This window comes from Typopeltis vanoorti, chromosome 7 (genome assembly GCF_054136105.1).
Source record: "Typopeltis vanoorti isolate ZY-2024b chromosome 7, IOZ_Tvanoo_1.0, whole genome shotgun sequence".
Lineage (NCBI taxonomy): Eukaryota > Metazoa > Arthropoda > Arachnida > Uropygi > Thelyphonidae > Typopeltis > Typopeltis vanoorti.
In genome coordinates, this window is record NC_143555.1 from 97009396 (window position 1) to 97029771 (window position 20376).

Genomic DNA, 20376 nt, shown 5'->3' on the forward strand with positions numbered 1-20376 from the left:
ACTGTGTGCTGGACAAAGAAAGGTGGAAGAAGATAGTGAAGGAGGCATCAGACACCAACTGACAGTGAAGCCATGGTTCGTGATGATGATGAGTTAGAATTGAAGAAAGCACAGAAAGATGGTTTAATGTTAAATCTGGTGTCAGATAAGGATGCACATAATCCCTTCTGTTATTCATTATCTATATGGATCACATTATGTAGAAAAGTGGTATTAAACCTGATATCGAAACTGGAGATGTTAATCTCAGCTCTCTGCTTTATGCTGACGATGTTATACTTCTAAATAAATCCGCTAGAGGTATGCAAGATTCCTTGACTAAATTAAATAACTGTTTTAATAGATATAGCATGAAGGTTAGCAATAACAAGACAAAGAAAATAGGCAGAAGCATTGAAAATATCAACTATATTGTGAATGGAGAACCTATAGAACATTTCAGCTGCTTAAGCACGATTTTTAGTGAAGATGGTAAATTAAATATGGAAATAGACAACTTTAGTACATCTTTTTGGCATTGTAACCATTGGACAGAAAGGTTTAGTGCATAAAGGTGAGTTCTACTGTAAGGGAAGTTTAGGTGGAACAGAGATTGGAGCCTCTGTTGACAAAGGTTTTGATGATACCATATTATTGAGAAGTGGGGGGGAAGGTTTATATATCTAGCTGGGTAGGTGGGTTTGCTGTATACTGAAAAAGAAAGGATGCCATTGGGAAGATGTGGGATTAGAATATCTAAAAAAAAAAGCAAGCTGTTATTTTCTTTTTCAATATAGAACTATAGTCTGCGCAGTTAGCCAAGTGACTATGCGCTTCGCAACCATATGCCTGGGAAGGAGTGTCCTGGGTTCGATTCTTGTCGCTGATGTGAGAAGCTTAGGATCTTTCTCAGACATAGCCACTCAGTCTTGGGCATAGACTACAGGGATTTTTTCTCCCCAGTTTATCTGGGGGGGTTTTCCTCCTACAAGCAGGCAAACTAGCCTTGAGAACTGAACGCATCTACAGACATAGGATACACTGGGAGGCATAGGGCTAGCCACATTATCCTCGTATAACAGATACAGTTGAATAAATAGAAAGCCCTCAATACCACAAGGTGAAGGGGGGGGGGTACAGAACTGGATTTGGAGGGTTTTCTGTTGATGTGGAAAAGGAAAGAGTAATGTGTCTGAGCCATGTTGCCAAATAAAAAAACACAATCAAAATATATCTTAACCAAATAGCAAGTTTGAGACTAGCAGAATCAAAAGTATGTTTTTCAAATTACCCTATACAGAAATTGGTTGGGGGGGGGGGGGGGATAGCCCATGTAAGTACTTTCTATCTTTTTTTTTTTAACAGATAGAAGGTACTTACATGATACTTTAGGAATACAGTGTTAAAATTTTAACACTGTATTCCTGAAGATGTCTTTGTGACAGATGTCTCTGTGAAACATTGAAATGATTAAACTTGCTGTTTAATTATGTTTCTTTATGCTGTAGTTATTTCATTAAATTATATTCTGAGAGAGCAAAAGCTGGTATGATGACAATCAAATGAGTAAATTTACATAAAGAACAGAAAAATTAGACAAAAACGCTAAATTAGCTGTGCTCAAATCACTTTAACTTAGGGATCTTAGGCTAAAAATAAAACAAATATTCAAAGACTATAAACATGAATTTGAGGGTTTTTGAGAAAAATAAAGGGAATACAGAAATGGCATCAAAGACAGAATCATACAATAAATTAAAAAATTTCAGGAAAAAGTCTTGATTTCAGAAGCATGTCAGAATGTCAGCAGAGAATCTAATACAGTATGTGGTGAGACCACCTTAGATTAAAAGAGAATTGCAATGGAAATATTAACAAAACAGGTGTTTGATGTGCAGTGGTAGGGAAAAAATCCAGAGGAAGATCCAATGTGTGTGTCCAGTTAGAAATGCACTGAAATATAAGATAAGAATACTGGAGTCCTGATAATTAAAAGAACTGATTTGGAGGAAAACTGTTGAAAGTCTAACAATAATATAAGCATCATGGCAAGGTGAAGTGGAGTGCCCTTCCACGATGAGTCCTTGGACTCCCTGGAGGTGTCACGTAGTAATAATAGTGATCATGTAGTACTATAATAATATCTTGTCCATGCCTTTGGGATAAAGATCAGGAATTCTGTGATGATAATTATCATCCTCAACAGGCTGTGGGTTCTGTTACATCCTGAATGAAAAACTTTTAAAAGGAAACAACTCATTCAGGATTTAACAAGTCAGAAAAATCAGCTGAGAGAAAAAAACTTGTACTCGAGCAGAAGAAATAAAGTGCTAACTGTCAATAGAAATAGAATTACCTCCCTTTAGTAGAATTGTAATACCATGTAAAGAACTTCGTGTATAAATTAGTATTATATGAATGCATCATGTATACAATCATCATCATCAAATTCCTGTCACGTACCCTCAAGGGGTGTACAGGATATGACAGTACTACATGAAAAAATTACATCATTACTAACTTCCTATCTACAATTTTCCTCCAAATCAGTCTGTTACTTGTCAAGACTCCAACATTATCAGATCTTATATTTCTATCGTCTAAGGCACTTTGTACCGTATCAATCCACCTATATCTTGGTCTTCCTATGGGTCGTTTTCCTGCCAACCTGGCAGAGAACACTTGTTTTGCTAATCTTTCCTCTCCCATTCTAATTAAGTGACCATACCACCTGAGATTAGCTCTGCTAATGCATTCCTTGATGCTGACAATGTCAAGTTCTTTCCTAATATCCTCATTTTTAATATGATATTGCCATTGATGCCATCTGTTCACGCCTCTAATCTTTCTCAGGACTCTCATATCTGTGGTCTCTAGTCTTTGGTCAAGTGTTTTACTTCTGACCCAGCTCTCAGATCCATAAGTTAAAACTGGTTTGAACACTGTCTTGTATACAGCTAATTTAGTGTTCTGACTAATTTCTCTCTTATTCCATATGAATTTATTCAATTGACTTCCCACCATACCAGCTTTGCTGATTCTGTTGTCTATTTCTATATTTAATTTACCATCTTCACTAAAAATCGTGCCTAAGTAGCTGAAATGTTTTACTTGTTCCACAGGTTCTCCATTCACAACACAGTTGACATTTTCAATGATTCTGCCTATTTTCATTGTCTTCATTGTCCCGGATGACCTGCTAGAGATCTCGCGATGTGCCGAAATTCCCGCAGAAGAAGAAAGTAGCAGGCAGGAAAAAAAAAAGATCGCAAAAAGTAAGCAGCACTATTGCAGCTAATAACAGGGTGCTAAAAAGGGGGAAATGAAGGGAGAATAAAAAGGATTTGCACCCCTTTCTCAAGGCTTTTTTTCGCCTATTGAATGATGATTCGACTTCTCCCGTGGATCGGGAGTTCCTGATGTGTTTCTTGATGATGGTATGATATCGGACGATGCGCCTTTCCCTTCGATGTCTGAATTTCTGCTGGTACTAAAGCGTGAGATGTCGGCATATGCCGTCTTTGCTCCTTCACTGAAAGTTCCGACGGAATAATATCACGGTCGTATACCAGAACTGGCAGCAGAAACGACGATGGCCCGAAACAGATCGAGAAAAGACGAGGGGAAAAACGCCAGGTGCAGAGCATAGCTTAATCAGATGACCATAGTGACCCACCACGTGGACGCAGGCTATGTGGAAGTATCAAGAGGTAATTCAAACAAAGAAGGATAGTTCAGACGGACCTGGAGATCCTGCCCAAGAAATGGTAAAGTACAGATTTTGTTGTATAATTACCCAGTCAGGTAAAGGGAAAGATCATTGTAGTGTAATAATTGAGTATGGACAGTATTTAAGAACTTTAAGTGATTATTTAGCAGTGGCTAATCTCCATAAGACAAATTTTCTGGAATGATGATTGTGACTAGTTTAATGTGTAGGTAGAATATTGATTAGAAGTGTATAATGTGTATATTATGTGTGTTTAATCTCTAATTTAAAAGAAGGATTTATTGTTCATGCATTAGAGTATTAATCAGTTTGATTTAGCATGTCATTGAACTAATTTAAAGTGAGATTGGTCTAAGTGTATATGTCTTTAGATTCCAATAAATATGTTTTTTCTTTTATACCTGAGTGTTGTGTTGCCTGTGATATGAATCAAACTACCACTCATTAATCTGAACCATAGTGGGGGAGGGGGGGAGGGGGGAATTGAAAGATATAACATGTTGTTATAGAGATTACAACTGCAAACCAGAATTTACTTAGCCACAGTAAAGCATTAATTAATGAGTTTAAGCACTAAATTTATTCACCTATGTGCACCAAAAGTCTGGAAAAGTCTCCCTGAATAAGAGTCCCCTCTATTCTAAGATATTGGCTGGCACAGCTTTAAAAAATAAATTTGTCAATATCTGAAGAGGAGACGGCCCCAGAAAGAAATTAGAGGATTCGTTTCTTTTAGCAAGGAATAACCTTTAACAGTCAGGGTAAGCTCATGAGTAAAAATTAGGAATCGGCTAGAGATATAGAATTTGCTTTCCTTATAGAATGAACACGTAATAAGTGATACAGATATTAGAGTCAGAAAAATTTTGTAAGTCTTGTAGTTATTGTAGAGAGGTAAATTCATAAAGGAAGGAAATTATTATAGGAAAAGTAACGACATAACAATGGCGCAGATGACAATATCTAACAGTTCAAATCTCACAGAGGGTATGGATGTTTGTGATTGTCTTTAGGTGAGAGATGAATTTCATCACCTATTGTGAGAACCCCACCCTGCTTATTGGAAGTCTGAAGTAGCTTGAAAAAGTTCTATATTTGGTTCTCTAGAGCAGGGTTTCCAGACCATGTAAAAATAAATTAAAAATACAAAAAATATATATAAAATTTATAAAAATAGGAAAAAAAACATCCTTGCCTATGGACAGTATAAAATGTTGTTAAACTGTGAATGAAACTATGTTGTGTATTTTGTCTTTTTCATTCACATTTGACATTGTTTATTATATATTAATCATGACTTGTATAAAAGTATTTATTGCTCCTTATTTAAGAATTATCATTTAAGTATTTATTCTGAATTTAATCAGCTATTAAATTACTAAACAATAATATGTGTATAATTTATTATAATTTATATATATATTGTAACGTGAATATTATTATAGTTATCTGTGTACGAAATGAAAGAGTTGATTAAGTAGCTCTAATATTTTATTTATTGTGTTTTTATTAATTCAATGTAGTGGTATAGCCTTATGTAACATTAACGAAAATGTTTACATTTATTTGTTGTCATGGAGACGCATGAAGTAAACGAGCGCGAGTGGAACAGAGCGTGAGCTGGGAGAAGGATAATAAAAAAGAAAAAAAATAATAAGAAGAAGAAAAGAGGGGAGTCGGAACGGAATTTTGGAACTAAACGGTAGCAAGGAGATAAACTAGAGAAGTAGAAGTAAATAAAAGGTTCTTAAATGTAGGAGCTGAGTGGATATTTTTTTATAAGTGAGCAAGGATGAAACGAGCTTTATAGTTAGCTGAAAGTATAATCAGCAGTAATAATGAAAAGGAAATTAATACTACAATCAGATAAAATAAAAAGCTGGATGTTTAAGGAAGAATTCTGAATGAACCCGGCTATTCTAGAATTGTGGCTTATTTCCGATTTGCCCTAAAAAGAACCTCACGGTGTTTAATTAGTTTACGAGTGGTAACGACGATAGTTGAAGTATTTGTCGTGACGTTGTTCTCTTGATGTTCGAATCCGCCATCTTGTTAAAAGTCACTTTCATAAAATAAAGGAAAACTAATTGTAAACTGATCACTGATCTAAGGGTAGAGAAATTTCTATTATACTGCGCCACTCTATCCTTAGATAAGTCTATATGAAATAGTAGGATCAATTCAAAATAAGTTAGCAGTCTTTTCATTCATTCAGGCCGAAGTATTTATTTTCTCTCTTTGGGATTCCCGCTAGATTCGAATTTTTGTGAACGGTGCAGTAAAAAGAATTTCAGGCAAATACACCAGTTAAGTTAACAAATAAAGTATTTAATATAGGTCATATAACACTTACATAAATTTTACTTCTAATTTTAAACAATAGAAATAAGTCAAATATTAAGTCAAGTCAATTACATTAGCACAATCTTCCAAGTCTTCACATATACCTTCTTAGCTCCTAGGTTATAAAGTTTCTACACTTAAATTAATATAATGGAACATCCAATCTAGTCAGTTTTCACACAATTCTCAGTCATGCTATATGTTCAAAATATTACAAGCACTAATAGCTGAAAATATCGTTCAAACAATTCTTATCTCCAACTCTCATTCACAAAGAGTTTCCACAGTTAAAGTAGCGTTAAGCATAGCGTAATTAACACACAATTCTTCAAGCATAGAAATAATACACTATGATAAACCTTACTGGAAATAGTTCCTAATGCATCAATTATGTTGTGAGCAAACCTTTGGAACTTATTTATCTTACTTAATAAAAACACATCTACAAGACTTATCCACGGTTATACTTAAAGCACTATCAATCGCACTTCAGAATTCTAGACATCAATTACAGGGTACTTCAACTATCATCGTTACCACTCATAAACTAATTAAACACCGTGAGGTTCTTTTTAGGGCAAATCGGAAATAAGCCACAATTCTAGAATAGCCGGGTTCATTCAGAATTCTTCCTTAAACATCCAGCTTTTTATTTTATCCGATTGTAGTATTAATTTCCTTTTCATTATTACTGCTGATTATACTTTCAGCTAACTATAAAGCTCGTTTCGTCCTTGCTCACTTATAAAAAAATATCCACTCAGCTCCTACCCTTAAGAACCTTTTATTTACTTCTACTTCTCTAGTTTATCTCCTTGCTACCTTTTAGTTCCAAAATTCCGTTCCGACTCCCCTCTTTTCTTCTTATTATTTTTTTTTTCTTTTTTATTATCCTTCTCCCAGCTCACGCTCTGTTCCACTCGCGCTCGTTTACTTCATGCGTCTCCATGACAACAAATAAACGTAAACATTTTCGTTAATGTTACATAAGGCTATACCACTACATTGAATTAATAAAAACACAATAAATAAAATATTAGAGCTACTTAATCAACTCTTTCATTTCGTACACAGATAACTATAATAATATTCACGTTACAATATATATATAAATTATAATAAATTATACACATATTATTGTTTAGTAATTTAATAGCTGATTAAATTCAGAATAAATACTTAAATAATAATTCTTAAATAAGGAGCAATAAATACTTTTATACAAGTCATGATTAATATATAATAAACAATGTCAAATGTGAATGAAAAAGACAAAATACACAACATAGTTTCATTCACAGTTTAACAATGTATTACAGGTTTGCTAATAAGGGTGGGAGCAACTTAAAAAAAAAAAAAATTCAAGTCCAAGTTCAAGTCCTTTCACGTCATGAAGTGGAAGAATACCCTTCTTCACAAAGTTACTTGGATGAAACTGGAAAGAAATTTGTTTAAAAAAAAAAAAAGTGAACAAGGACTGCACTTTTAAGTCTTACATAAACATTTTAAGAATAATGATACAGAACCAACAGAGCTGAATACTACCATCACTATCATGATCGAGTGCTATGTAATATGTTGTACACATCCTTTTTGTTGTTTATTCCCATCTTATAAGTCACCTTTATTTTACTGCTAATCCGTAAGATGTCACAAATAAGTGAAATGTTACAGTTCTTAAAATATAAAACTGTCATTTTGTGTTTTTTCCTTCTAATTTTAAGGGAAAAAAATCAAATTGCATCAAAATCTAGAAAAGATTTTTAATAAAAACAAGTTTGCTAATTTTTATAGCTTCTGACAAATGAAACAGAAGCTTGCATCAAATATTGAAATTAGCATCAAAAATTGAAAAATAACTTACTCTTTTTGTTTTAATGTTCAGTTCTTGAAGCTTTTGAATTTGACTATGCAGATCTTCTAAATTAATTCCAATACAGTTATTATTGGTTACAGTTTCTGCAATATCGCCTTGCCATTCAAATGGTACATTTAAATTTCTTTTTTCCTGATTGGTTGCTGGGATTTTTCTTTTATTTTGTGAGGCAGTAGATTTCCAGCTTCCTTGGCTTTCTAAACACAGACCCTCTCCCTCAATATCACCATTTTGAACTAAATCTTCAGTGCCAACAGAATGTCCAGACCTATCTGATGTTGCATACTGCCATTCCTGTGGTCGGAAACTTGACCATTCTCCATCTTGGTGACCTGCAGGAGTACCATCTTTCAACAAATGCTCTGTAAAAGATTTTAAATTATTGTATCATTATTATATCATAATTATTTATTTTTTTATTTTGTCAATTTTCCCCACAAAATGTACACCAACTGCACATCAATACCACAGGTTAAGAGTTAGGAAACTGTTCTAGAGAATAAACAGGGATCCTTTTTAATGACCACTGTAGACCTTCAATATGCAAAGTGGTAGCAGGTGGTGATAAATGATTTTCATCACCCAGACTCTCTCACAAATATCTAGCCACAAAAGTATTTTGAACCCAAAGACTGTTGGTTGGAAAGCAGAGGTGTTATCAATTTAGTTATACATATTTAAATATGTATAAATATAGACAGACAGTACATAGAATTTACAATACAATACCTATTTTATTATGAGTGAATATATTATTATACAGAAACAAATTACCAAAATTTGTTTCTGTCATATCTTCTTTCACGGTTATTTTTTAAGTTCATCTTCTTCACAAAGAGATTTACTGGTGAAGATAGAATTTACAAATTCAACTGAAACATAAGCATGCAATACCACAAATTAAGAAATCATTTGTTTGGCCAGCTTCACTAAACAAGTGGACAGCATGGACAGCATCTACACTGGAACTTTGTGTAAGTATTCAGATGTTACTTGATTGTAAGCAATTGGCATGACACCATCCTATATGCTCAAAATCTGAAGTGGCTTGAAAAAAGTACACTTGGTATCCAAATCAGGTAACCTCAATACATATCCATTTTACTAAATGCTACAGGCTCATAACTTTTTATTGATACAGTGGTCGTTTGTAAATAGTGATTTAGAAATAATTTTAAATATATAATTACATAAAATATTATAAAATAATTAAACAGGTATTACTTATGTTGATACTTTAATTTCTAACGACATGCACAAAAAAAAAATTCTGTACTGCAGTTGTTGTCTATCTTAGGATGGTGATACTTATGTTAACCCACATGTAACTAAGAAGTTGAGAATTAAAGCCATAACAGAGAGCAAGGGGAATTTAATGTGTTGGCATTCTTAACTTTGGATAGTAACAATTTCAAAACTTTTGACAGTACCATCAGCTTGTGGCACAAACACAACCTCAACTTTTCAGAAGGATAATGAAGACACATGGCACCAATCTCTTTCTTTCTTTCTTTTTCCTTGTGTAGTGGTTTACTTTCTGTTGATTGAAAACTGTAGACTTATCTAAATGCTCTAAAATAAGGAGATCTAAGTTGAGAACAGAAATTTTTGGATCTACCTCCAGGTTAAAATGAAGTCATGATGCAGAGTATCAATATTTTGAAAATGATCTGTAATTCTGCTGGTGAAGACTTCCCAACTGACATATCATATTCATATAACAGAACCATATGGAAGAACGGGGAGTAGAGGATTAAGATTAGTTGATCAAAATGTTGCACACAATACCTGTAATTTAATGGGGAAAAAACAGAGATCCAGACATAACTAGATTAAGCATGTGCATGTTTTTATCTATATGTTTGAAGATGTCTTCATGATGAAGTGAAATACTGGAATAATAATTAAATTAATTAATTATTATCCTGTCTGCTCTTCATTAAACTAAAACATGAGTGATTGTCAGCATCTAAGTATCCCCACCACATTAATAATGTTGCATGGTAATTGGCAATAGTAGGTGAGAATGAAACCTATCACTATTCCTTCAATCTGCTGGTAATGCTCCCCCCCCCCCCCTCCCCCTTTAAGGAAATGCATATGATAGCAAAATAGCACTGGCAGTGCCACTTATAAATTCTCTTGCAAGATTAAACTTGCTTGCAGCATTCAGAGGTAAGTCATGTTAAGAAAATTATGGATTTTAAAAACAAGATCAGTGGATTTCAGCCTTAGCATTTTTTTTTTTTATGACATCATCTACCTCACACTGATCTTGTCATTCATTCTGGTGATTTTATTATCATTACTTCCTGGGAGTCACAAGACTTATCGTTAGAAGTCAACACTAGTCAACACAAAGTCATACCACTCCTTAAACTCATCTACAGTCTACACATTAACTACTCTCTCAGGCAATGCATTCCATGATCCTACCACTTTCCATTCAAAAAACTTATTCTTTTACTCACCATCTTCTTTTGCAACTTCCAAGGATGGGCCCCTTGACCTTGCTCCTTTCCCTTGTTCTACCATATAAAAAATCTCTGCAGTGTTAATATAACATAACATAACCCTTCAACAGCTTAAATGTCTCGATCATATCCCCTTTGTCTTCTCTCCACAAACTCTGCAATCTGCATGCCCTCGGTTTATTCTCATAATCAACGATGTGTAGTCCTGATATAATTTTTGTTATCAGTCTCTGCACCTCTCCAAGGTTACTTCATCCCCTTCGAGTCCTGGTGACCAGATCTGAGCACAGAAATCTAGATGTGGTCTGATCAAAGTTTTATACAATGGCACACTTTTTTTTCCTCATGGTCAATGTTCTCCTCAACACTGCTGCAATTCTCTGAGATGTCTTCACAACTTTTGCAATATGTCCTTGGAACTTCAAATCTTTATCCGTAATCACTATAAGATGCCTTGTTTCCTCCACCAAGTGAGTATAAAGCATCCCATTTGTGGGATTTGAAAATTATAAAAACCTTACATTTAGTTGCATTAAACTGACATTCCCATTCATTTGCCCACCCTCCCAAACATCACATAATCTGCAAACAACTGAATATTTCATTGTAGTCCTGTGACAACATAAAGATTGAACAGTAATGGCCCCAAGACTGGACCCTGTGGAACCTCCGCTTATAACCTTCATACTCTTCTGATACTGCTCCTCCACATACAACTCTTTGATATCTAACACAGAGCCAATCACCAATCCAATCCACTAACCTGATATCCAAACCCATATGATGCAACTTAGAAATCAACTTATCATGTGGCATCCTGCTTAATGGCTGAGGGGGGGGGGGGGAGAATGACAGTATATGCTTCATACTCATCAATTGCTCTTGTTGGATCCTACTTTTTCTCAATCTATACTTTGGATCTGACATGATTACTATTACGATGTTCTTAACTAATTTGATAAGTTGTAAGTTGATTTCTAATTCAAATATAAAGAAAATTTATATTTAAAGACTGCACCACTTTATATCTGAATTAGTTCAAGAATTGAAGATAAACCAACTCTCGACTACCCTTCCTTTATATGTTGTTATTATATATACTGGCCGAGTATATTTAACTTATTTATCTCTCCCCCGCCCTTGTTTCGAATATTTTATGAATGGTGCAGTAAAAGAGAATTCAGGCAAAACACAACTTTAGATTAACAAAAACAAACATTTAATTTTAGAATCACAAATTTTACACTTAAGTTGAAAATCAGTAATTAAGATATCACAAACATTTTAGCTTCTCAGATAAGTTCAATCATACAGAATCAGACAAAGGTAAATCTGATATCTCTATAATACAGTCTTCTCTCAGTTCCTTAAGTTCCAAAATACAATAAAAAATTGCAGTAACACCTCTTCACAAACAAGCATCTTTAATTTTACACTTCAGCTAATTCTCCGCAATAGTTACTGTTAGTATAGGGAAATTCTAGGATGGAATAATCTTACCGATAATCTTCTTTCTTCATCAACTTACACACAAATACTTTTTATAACTGTAAACAGCACTCATTAAAATAAATCTTCTAAGCAATAACTGAATTAATCATCAGTCACAATACACACAATACAAACGTTCTTGCATGAAGTACTACTGATCACTCATGAATTAAGGCAATATACAATAATTCCTTATCTTGAGGTTTTATATGCACAGTTGTTCATTCCTCCTGCATTCAAATAATTCTCTAGGCACTGTAATTCTAAACACAACTAACGGTAAACTTCAACTTCACAGCCTCTACCATTCTCTAGTAACTTCGTGCTTTGCTTCAAGGTTCCGTATGTCCTTGAAAGGTCGGCCCTGAAATTAAATCTCAACTCAAGTATCGCTAGTCTATTTAATAGTCTCTCAGCTGTTTTCGGTAGCTATAATTGTTATTCTACAACTTATTAGCCAACTGCTTCTGGACTAGTAGACTTAAATTAGCTGCTTGAGTGACTTGCCGACTCTCTAATATCGCACTCTGATTCCCCGAATGCTGAATACTCCAATTCCAACCGAATGCCAATTCTCCTTCTTTTTCCTCTCTAAACTATATTTTCAGCGTTCTTCCTTTTCATATTCATTCTTCCCACCTAAATTGTCCTTGTGATCTCTTTAACTAAAACTCTTTTCAATAAACTGTCAGCTTTCTCCCTCACGCACTGTTCCAAACTCACGCTTGCTCACTCACATACGTCTCCATGACAACAAAACAAAACGTAATAAAATTGAGCTATTGCATAACGTTAAACTTGTACAAATAGGAATAAATAGAGAATATTCACATTTCAATTAATACGCAGTTAAATTATCAAATATAAGTTCTTATAATATTAATATAGAAATAAATAAAATAGCTTAATAATATTTAATAGTCTTTTCATTATTATCGTAGACAGGCTTATACGTTGGTTAAGCATTTCTAAATAACTTAGGGAATTGAAACAACGTAAATCCGAATATAAATTAAATTATACTTTAATAGATATTTCCGATGTTTCAGCAATGTCACATTGCCATTTTCTAAAGGAATTTACAAAAAGGCAGGTGCACACAGGCAATAACAATACAATAACTAAGAATGAAGATATGAAGCTATCGTTCTCCTAGAAGTCCTGATGGTGCCCTCTGGCAGGCTAAGTAGGTGTTCTTGGCGTTGGGCTGAAGGTCTGCTGATGAATGCCTCCCAAATTTGGGGCAGTCGCATACAACCAAATTTGTTGAGGTTTGGAGAGTTTCTTATGGCAGAGGCTGATTCCATAAATAATCTTTCGAATTTATATTTGCTCCGGTGTATTATTGTTGCTTTCTTCCACCGTATTCTGTGGCGGGTATCCAGAGCATGGTCTGCAAGACCAGAATGGCTATACTTGTAAAACCAGATGTAGTCCTTGTGTTCAGAAATTCTGATATTCGCTGTCCTGCCTGTTTGGCCAAAGTACGACAGTTTACAACTGCAAGGGACCTGGTATACACCAGGTAGGTCTAGGGGAAGTGGTTGGTCTTTGGTAGAGCAGATAAGGGATGCCAATTTTCTGTAAGGCCTGTAACAGGAAGTGAGGTCATGTTTTTTTAGAATTTTGGTGATTTTTTCTGAGGTGCCTCGGATGTAGGGAATGGTGATGGATTTAGAGTAATCTTTTTTGTGGAGGGGGGAGGAGGGGGGCTGTGGTTTGTAGGTTTTAATATTTTTTGGATTTTTTTGGGGGGGTAGCAATTGGCTGAGAAAGTGTTGAGGATGTGATTTAATTCAGTGTTAAGGGCTATGTCGTTAGAACAGATTTGTTTAGCCCTGTTGTATAGTTTTTTTACCACTCCATATTGTTGTGAGGGGGGGGGGGGGGATTGTTGGTGGATGTATCTGCCTGTATGGGTGGGTTTTCTGTAAACTAACTGAGAAAACCAAAGTTCCATGTCTAGGAAAGGGAGGCAGTTGTTTTCTTCTTTTTCCAGTGTGAACTTGATTCTGGCGTGTTGGTTGTTTAAGTGTGTAAGGAAGGAGAGGAGTGTTTCAGAGCCATGTGGCCAAATAGCGAACACATCATCAACGTAGCGAAGCCATATGGTTGGTTTTTGTGGGGCAGAGGCTAAGGCTTTTTCCTCAAAGGTCTCCATAAAGAAATTGGCCAAGGGTGGTGAGAGTGGTGAGCCCATGGCTGTCCCCTCTATTTTTTTGTAGAATTTTCCCTGCCAAACGAAATAGCCTGAGTTCATTGTGAACTGAAATAGGGCTGAGATATCGGTGGAAAATTTAGCTTGGATTAGCTCTAAAGTTTCCTTGAGTGGGACATTTGTGAATAAGGAGGAGACGTCGAAGCTGACCATTATGTCAGTATGTTGGAGTGTAAGGTTTTCTATGCTGGCTTTGAAGTGGGCCGAGTTTTTTATGTGTGATGGTGTGTTGCCAGTATAGTGTGTGAGCTCTTTGGCCAAATGTTTAGCTAATTTGTATGTGGGGGAATCAATGTCATCCACTATGGGACGTAATAGCACATTTTCTTTATGTTTTGGGAGTCCGTAAATACGGGGTGGTATAGAGTTAAACAGTTTTAATCTGTTGGTAACTTCTACAGGCCAAGAAGTGACTTTCTTAAGGAGCCTGTGAAGTTTTCTAATTTGTGAGTTGGTGGGATTGTAATTGATAGGGAGGTAAGTAGCCCGATCTAATAGAAGAACATTCAGCTTACCTTTGTAGTCCTTTTGGTTAAGTACTACAGTTGCATTTCCTTTATCCGCTTTGGTGATAACTAATTCTTTATTATTTCTCAATTTCTGTAGGGCTTTAAATTCCTTGTTGGATATATTGGTTTTGGGTGGTTTTGCTATGGAAAGGACACAAGCTACATCCAGTCTTACGCTGTTGGCGATTTGATGTGGAAGGTGGCGGATTCCTCTTTCAATCTGGATCATAATATCCTCACTTGGTATTTTTCTGGGAGCAATGGCGAAGTTGTGGCCACATGAAAGCACGTTGAGAGCTTCAGGGTGACTGAAGAAAGGTTGATTACGGTGTCGGTAGCAAGTTTTGGATTGACGGTAGAATTCTTTTTTAATTTATCGAATTTCTTCATCTGTCGGCCTCGTATCTTTTCAAACTCTTTGTCTGCAGCGGTACACCTTGGCCAATTTCTTTATGGAGACCTTTGAGGAAAAAGTCTTAGCCTCTGCCCCACAAAAACCAACCATATGGCTTCGCTACATTGATGATGTGTTCGCTATTTGGCCACATGGCTCTGAAACACTCCTCTCCTTCCTTACACACTTAAACAACCAACACGCCAGAATCAAGTTCACCCTGGAAAAAGAAGAAAACAACTGCCTCCCTTTCCTAGACACACTAGTCACCTGCCAGCCTGATGGAACTTTGGTTTTCTCAGTTTACAGAAAACCCACCCATACAGGCAGATACATCCACCAACAATCCCACCCCCCCTCACAACAATATGAGTGGTAAAAAAACTATACAACAGGGCTAAACAAATCTGTTCTAACGACATAGCCCTTAACACTGAACTAAATCACATCCTCAACACTTTCTCAGCCAATGGCTACCCCCCCCCCAAAAAAAATCCAAAAAAATATTAAAACCTACAAACCACAGCCCACCTCCTCCTCCCCTCCACAAAAAAGATTACTTTAAATCCATCACCATTCCCTACATCCGAGGCACCTCAGAAAAAATCACCAAAATTCTAAAAAAACATGACCTCACCTCCTGTTACAGGCCTTACAGAAAATTGGCATCCTTTATCCGCTCTACCAAAGACCAACCACTTCCCCTAGATCTACCTGGTGTATACCAGGTCCCTTGCAGTTGTAAACTGTCGTACTTTAGCCAAACAGGCAGGACAGCGAATAACAGAATTTCTGAACACAAGGACTACATCCAGTTTTATAAGTATAGCCATTCTGGTCTTGCAGACCATGCTCTGGATACTCGCCACAGAATACGGTGGAAGAAAGCAACAATAATACACCGGAGCAAATATAAATTCGAAAGATTATTTATGGAATCAGCCTCTGCCATAAGAAACTCTCCAAACCTCAACAAATTTGGTTGTATGCGACTGCCCCAAATTTGGGAGGCATTCATCAGCAGACCTTCAGCCCAACGGCCAAGAACGCCTACTTAGCCCGCCAGAGGGCACCATCAGGACTTCTAGGAGAACGATAGCTTCATATCATCTTCATTCTTAGTTACTGTATTGTTATTGCCTGTGTGTACCTGCCTTTTTGTAAGTTCCTTTAGAAAATGGCAATGTGACATTGCCGAAACATCGGAAATATCTATTAAAGTATAATTTAATTTATATTCGGATCTACGTTGTTTCAATTCCCTAAATTATTTAGAAATTTTCATTATTAATACATATATCTTTGATTAATTAATTAAATATTAGATAAAATTAAAGGTAGTTATATGAATATCAATTATAAACAAGTGATTTACATTAATTAATATTTACAAGTCTAGCCTATGCGATGGAAGATCATGTTGGATTCTGAAGCAAATAATAAATACTCCGATCTCTATATATTCAGAATCCAACATTCTTCTTATTCTACTGTAAAAGGTAACCCAATTACTAAAACAAGAGCGCCCTTTAACAAATCCATACTGGCCTGCATAAATAACATTACTCTCATATGTCCAATTCTGTATATGAGTTCATACCAATTTTTCCAAAATCTTAACAACTACAGAACAAATACCAACAGGTTTACAGTTTGATACCTCAATTCTACTACTGCCCTTATGCAACAGTACTATCTCACCCTTCTTCCATTCTCCAAGAACCTGTCCCATTGCAAGACTTTCATTAAACAGCCAAGTTAATGGCACAGTCAGTTCCACAGCACATTCTCTTAAAATATGGTGAAATTCAATCTAGTCCCCCATGTCTTACTGACATTTAGTGCAGATGGTACTCAGAATATATCTTCATTCACTTCTAACACTTTGCTAGTCATTATCCTTCTAGGAATAAAGCCTGTAGCAGAAAGATGGAACACTAATAAAGAGATGATTAAAGAGCTTAACAATGTCACCCGATTCCAATCTCCAATCACCAAGGTAATCCGTCCAATTTAATTTTTCCTCCTACTTGCCACACAGCGGAAAAACTCCTTGGATTGCAGTCACTTCTCATATTCTAATTTTTCTCTCCTTATAATCCTAGTCACTTTCTTAGCTTGAGCCTTATATTCCTAATGCAACTGTTCTCCACCGTCCATAATCTCTTATTTCTACAATTCCCCTTTTATTCCTTTTTCATCCATTTTGACTTCAAATTGCTTTATCTTCTTCTTCTTCACTCAAGATATACAATCTGTGACTGCTGTCAACAATTTTTTCTTAAGTATCTTCTATGCACTAATGACCCATCTTCCTTCAAATTCTTTCATCCATTGTACTGCTGCAAGCTGTTTTCAAAGTCTAAGATATCGCTTTCCTTATAATTCTACATAAATTCTTTCTGTTTTGATATCCCACATGCCTATATAATAACTTACCAAGTCACAGCTACATGTTTACCAGCAGGAGTCAAATATGTCATTTAAGTCATATCAGGAACCTCTGATGCTATGACCAAATCAAAGCATTTGATTCTCATGTTTCCTCCACTATATGCTGCCTAAGACAGCTGTACCTCAAGAAATCCAAAAATCAGTTCCCTTATTACTGCATGCTGTATCCTCTGTCCAGTTTATATCACTATAGTTGAAATCTCCCCATAATCACTCTCTTTGCACTTTCCAAACTTATTTGATTGAACAATTCCTGCTCATCATCATCTATATTCCCTGGTCTGTATCAACATCCTACTAAATATCTTGTCTTCTAAATATCTATCTCACATCATATATTCTCAATGCCATTGCTGTTATTTCCACTGAGATTCCCCACCCTGAAAGTTCATGATTCATCTTAATCTGCCATGATATGTTTTACAAGAAAGAGGGCACAGGTATGAAACAAGGGTTGTTTGAAAAGTTTAGTAAAAAAATAAGTTAAACACATTTTTTTGGAAAAAAATGTCCTTTATTTCTCAACATAGTCTCCATCAAGGTCTACACATTTGGTCCAGCAATTTTTTCATCCCATCTAAAAAGTAGGATTTGTCAAATTGTGCAAAACAGTCATTGAACAGCCAATTATATATTTGATTTAATCTTTTATCCAGCTATAAGCAAACAAAGTTTGCGCCTGAAGTATTTTTAGGATTGGGGCAACTCATGGCAAAGGTGGTATAAGTTCTCATCACTAGCCTTAGTATCCCATAATGCAAAGCGCATCTCCTTGCAGACATGTATAATGCTATGCATTAAGGGAAGGGTCACTACCCAGACTAGTTTCAACCTTTATTGAGGTCTCATCAGTGGGAGCCAGATCCAGAGGTGGTGATACTAAGGTGGAAGTAATGGAGAAGTCATATTTCCATATGCCAATTGCCAAAAGGTGTTACACCTTATTATTAAAATTCTCTGGATTAGAGATAAGTTAACGATGGAAGTGTTTTCACTTGGCTATGCTACCAATTATATATTTGGTTTAATCCTTTATCCAAGTGTAAGCAAACAAAGTTTATGCCTGAAGTATTTTTAAGACTGGGGCAACTCGTGGCAAAGGTGGTATAAGTTATCATCACTTGCCTTAGTATCCCATAATGCAAAGCACATCTCCTTGTGGACATGTATAATGCTATGCATTAAGGGAAGGAAGTTCTCCCTTGCTTAGCATTATACACGTCCACCATCCACGTCTTCAAATAAAAGTGTTTTATCACTACACGAAACTTGTTTTTCTCCATTTTTAGGAAAATGCGAACATGTTCGTTTTATATGTTTGCCAAACGAGAACTATGTGTCGCACATGGCTAAAATTTTGCCTGGGGTCATAAAAAAGATGATACGTGCCATATGAATGAACACTGGTATAAATGAACGAATTGTGTCGCCGTCTATTGGAAATTTACCAAACTTTTCAAACAAATCCTCATAAGTACTCCTTCCCTGATGCTAATTATTTTATGTTTATGAAACATTTTGGGCTGTGTCACTTCCGTGATCTTCTTTCTAGGCTAGCAGTTTGATACAGATTGTTGATAATCTCTTCACTATTTGGACCAGTTCTGCATCAGCACTTCATGTTGTTACAAAGATGAATGTCTTCCATCCAAGGACACAATTCACTTTTGAAATGGAAGAAACCCTCATTTACCTTTTTTTTTTTAAGATCCAATTCTTCATCATATGACTGGAGGACTTCACTTTTCAATCTTTTGGGATAAAAAAAAAAAAAATGTACAGATTATTACATCCATGTGTAGCAATCGTACCATCATCCATGTCAAAAATCAAAAAATGGCGTTATCGTAACATTGGTTCAATATGCTTATTTCCTGTGTTTCACTGAAAAATATATTCATTAAGATATTACGTCTAGCTTCTCAAAAAGAAGGTAACTGGATTTCTATCCCTTATGTCAAAGGTGTATCTAAATACATCACTAAGATACTTAGGCCTCTTAATATCTAATTTATTTATTTTTTATTTTTTTTTACCTGTAGGCAAAATTTCTTCATCTCTTTCAACACTAAAGGACAAATTTCCTACGTTGGATTTCCAAGCTTTATCAGATTCCATGCCCTATTGTGATTTGTCACACTAGTCATTTTGGAAGATTTGTCGCTACTCATCAATGAAGAACATAAAAATTAGATCAAATACCCATGAACATGACCAGTCTGGCCTAGCAGAACATGCTACCTCCTTAAACATCCTTTGGAAGAAAGCTAAGACATGCATAATAGCAGATTTTATTATTATTATTATTATCACGTAACACCTCCAGGGAGTCCAAAGCCTCATCGAGGGATGCCACCTACTCTACAACTCTCCATCTCCACTACACCACCAACCACAACTATCGTCATCATCTACAATAACACTATCTACCGCCAACCACCACCACTAGTATTTTCACAGACAATCACAAACATCCATGCCCATGGTGGGATTCAAACCCACAGCCTTTTGGCTGGAGAGCAGATATGCTCTCCAGCCAAAAGGCTGTGGGAGCATATCTTGGCCAAGTGGTTAATAGATAACCACTTGGCCAACCAGGTCATTTCTTATGGAAAGATTACATACAAAATTGTGAGACATTATATTGCCACAATCTTAACAGAACTGATGGACTACATTTATCCCCTTTATGACAAATAGTGTTCCTTGATTCTGCTTGTCATAAATAATTATTTTATTATTTTTTAAACATTATGCTATTTGATTTTTGTATTAATTCACTACTGTTGCCCTACTGAATCACTAGTGTGGCAATGTTAAATATTTTGTGTGTGTGCATCTGTTCCAAATCATTTCATGCTGAGTATGCCTATGAAGTGTGGGTAAAAATTTTATGATAATAATAATT

The 20376-nt window shown here is 35.6% G+C and overlaps 1 protein-coding gene across 5 annotated transcripts in view; it reads right to left on the reverse strand.

Moving 5' to 3' along the window:
- The window catches only part of LOC150104886 (uncharacterized), a 695785-nt gene that overhangs the window by 408952 nt on the left and 266457 nt on the right, over positions 1–20376 (reverse strand). For all 5 annotated transcript variants that reach the window (XM_090395398.1, XM_090395401.1, XM_090395397.1 and 2 more), the window contains exon 10: positions 7917–8290. In XM_090395398.1, the coding sequence (XP_090251524.1) occupies positions 7917–8290 (374 nt within the window). The remainder of the gene's footprint in view (positions 1–7916; positions 8291–20376) is intronic.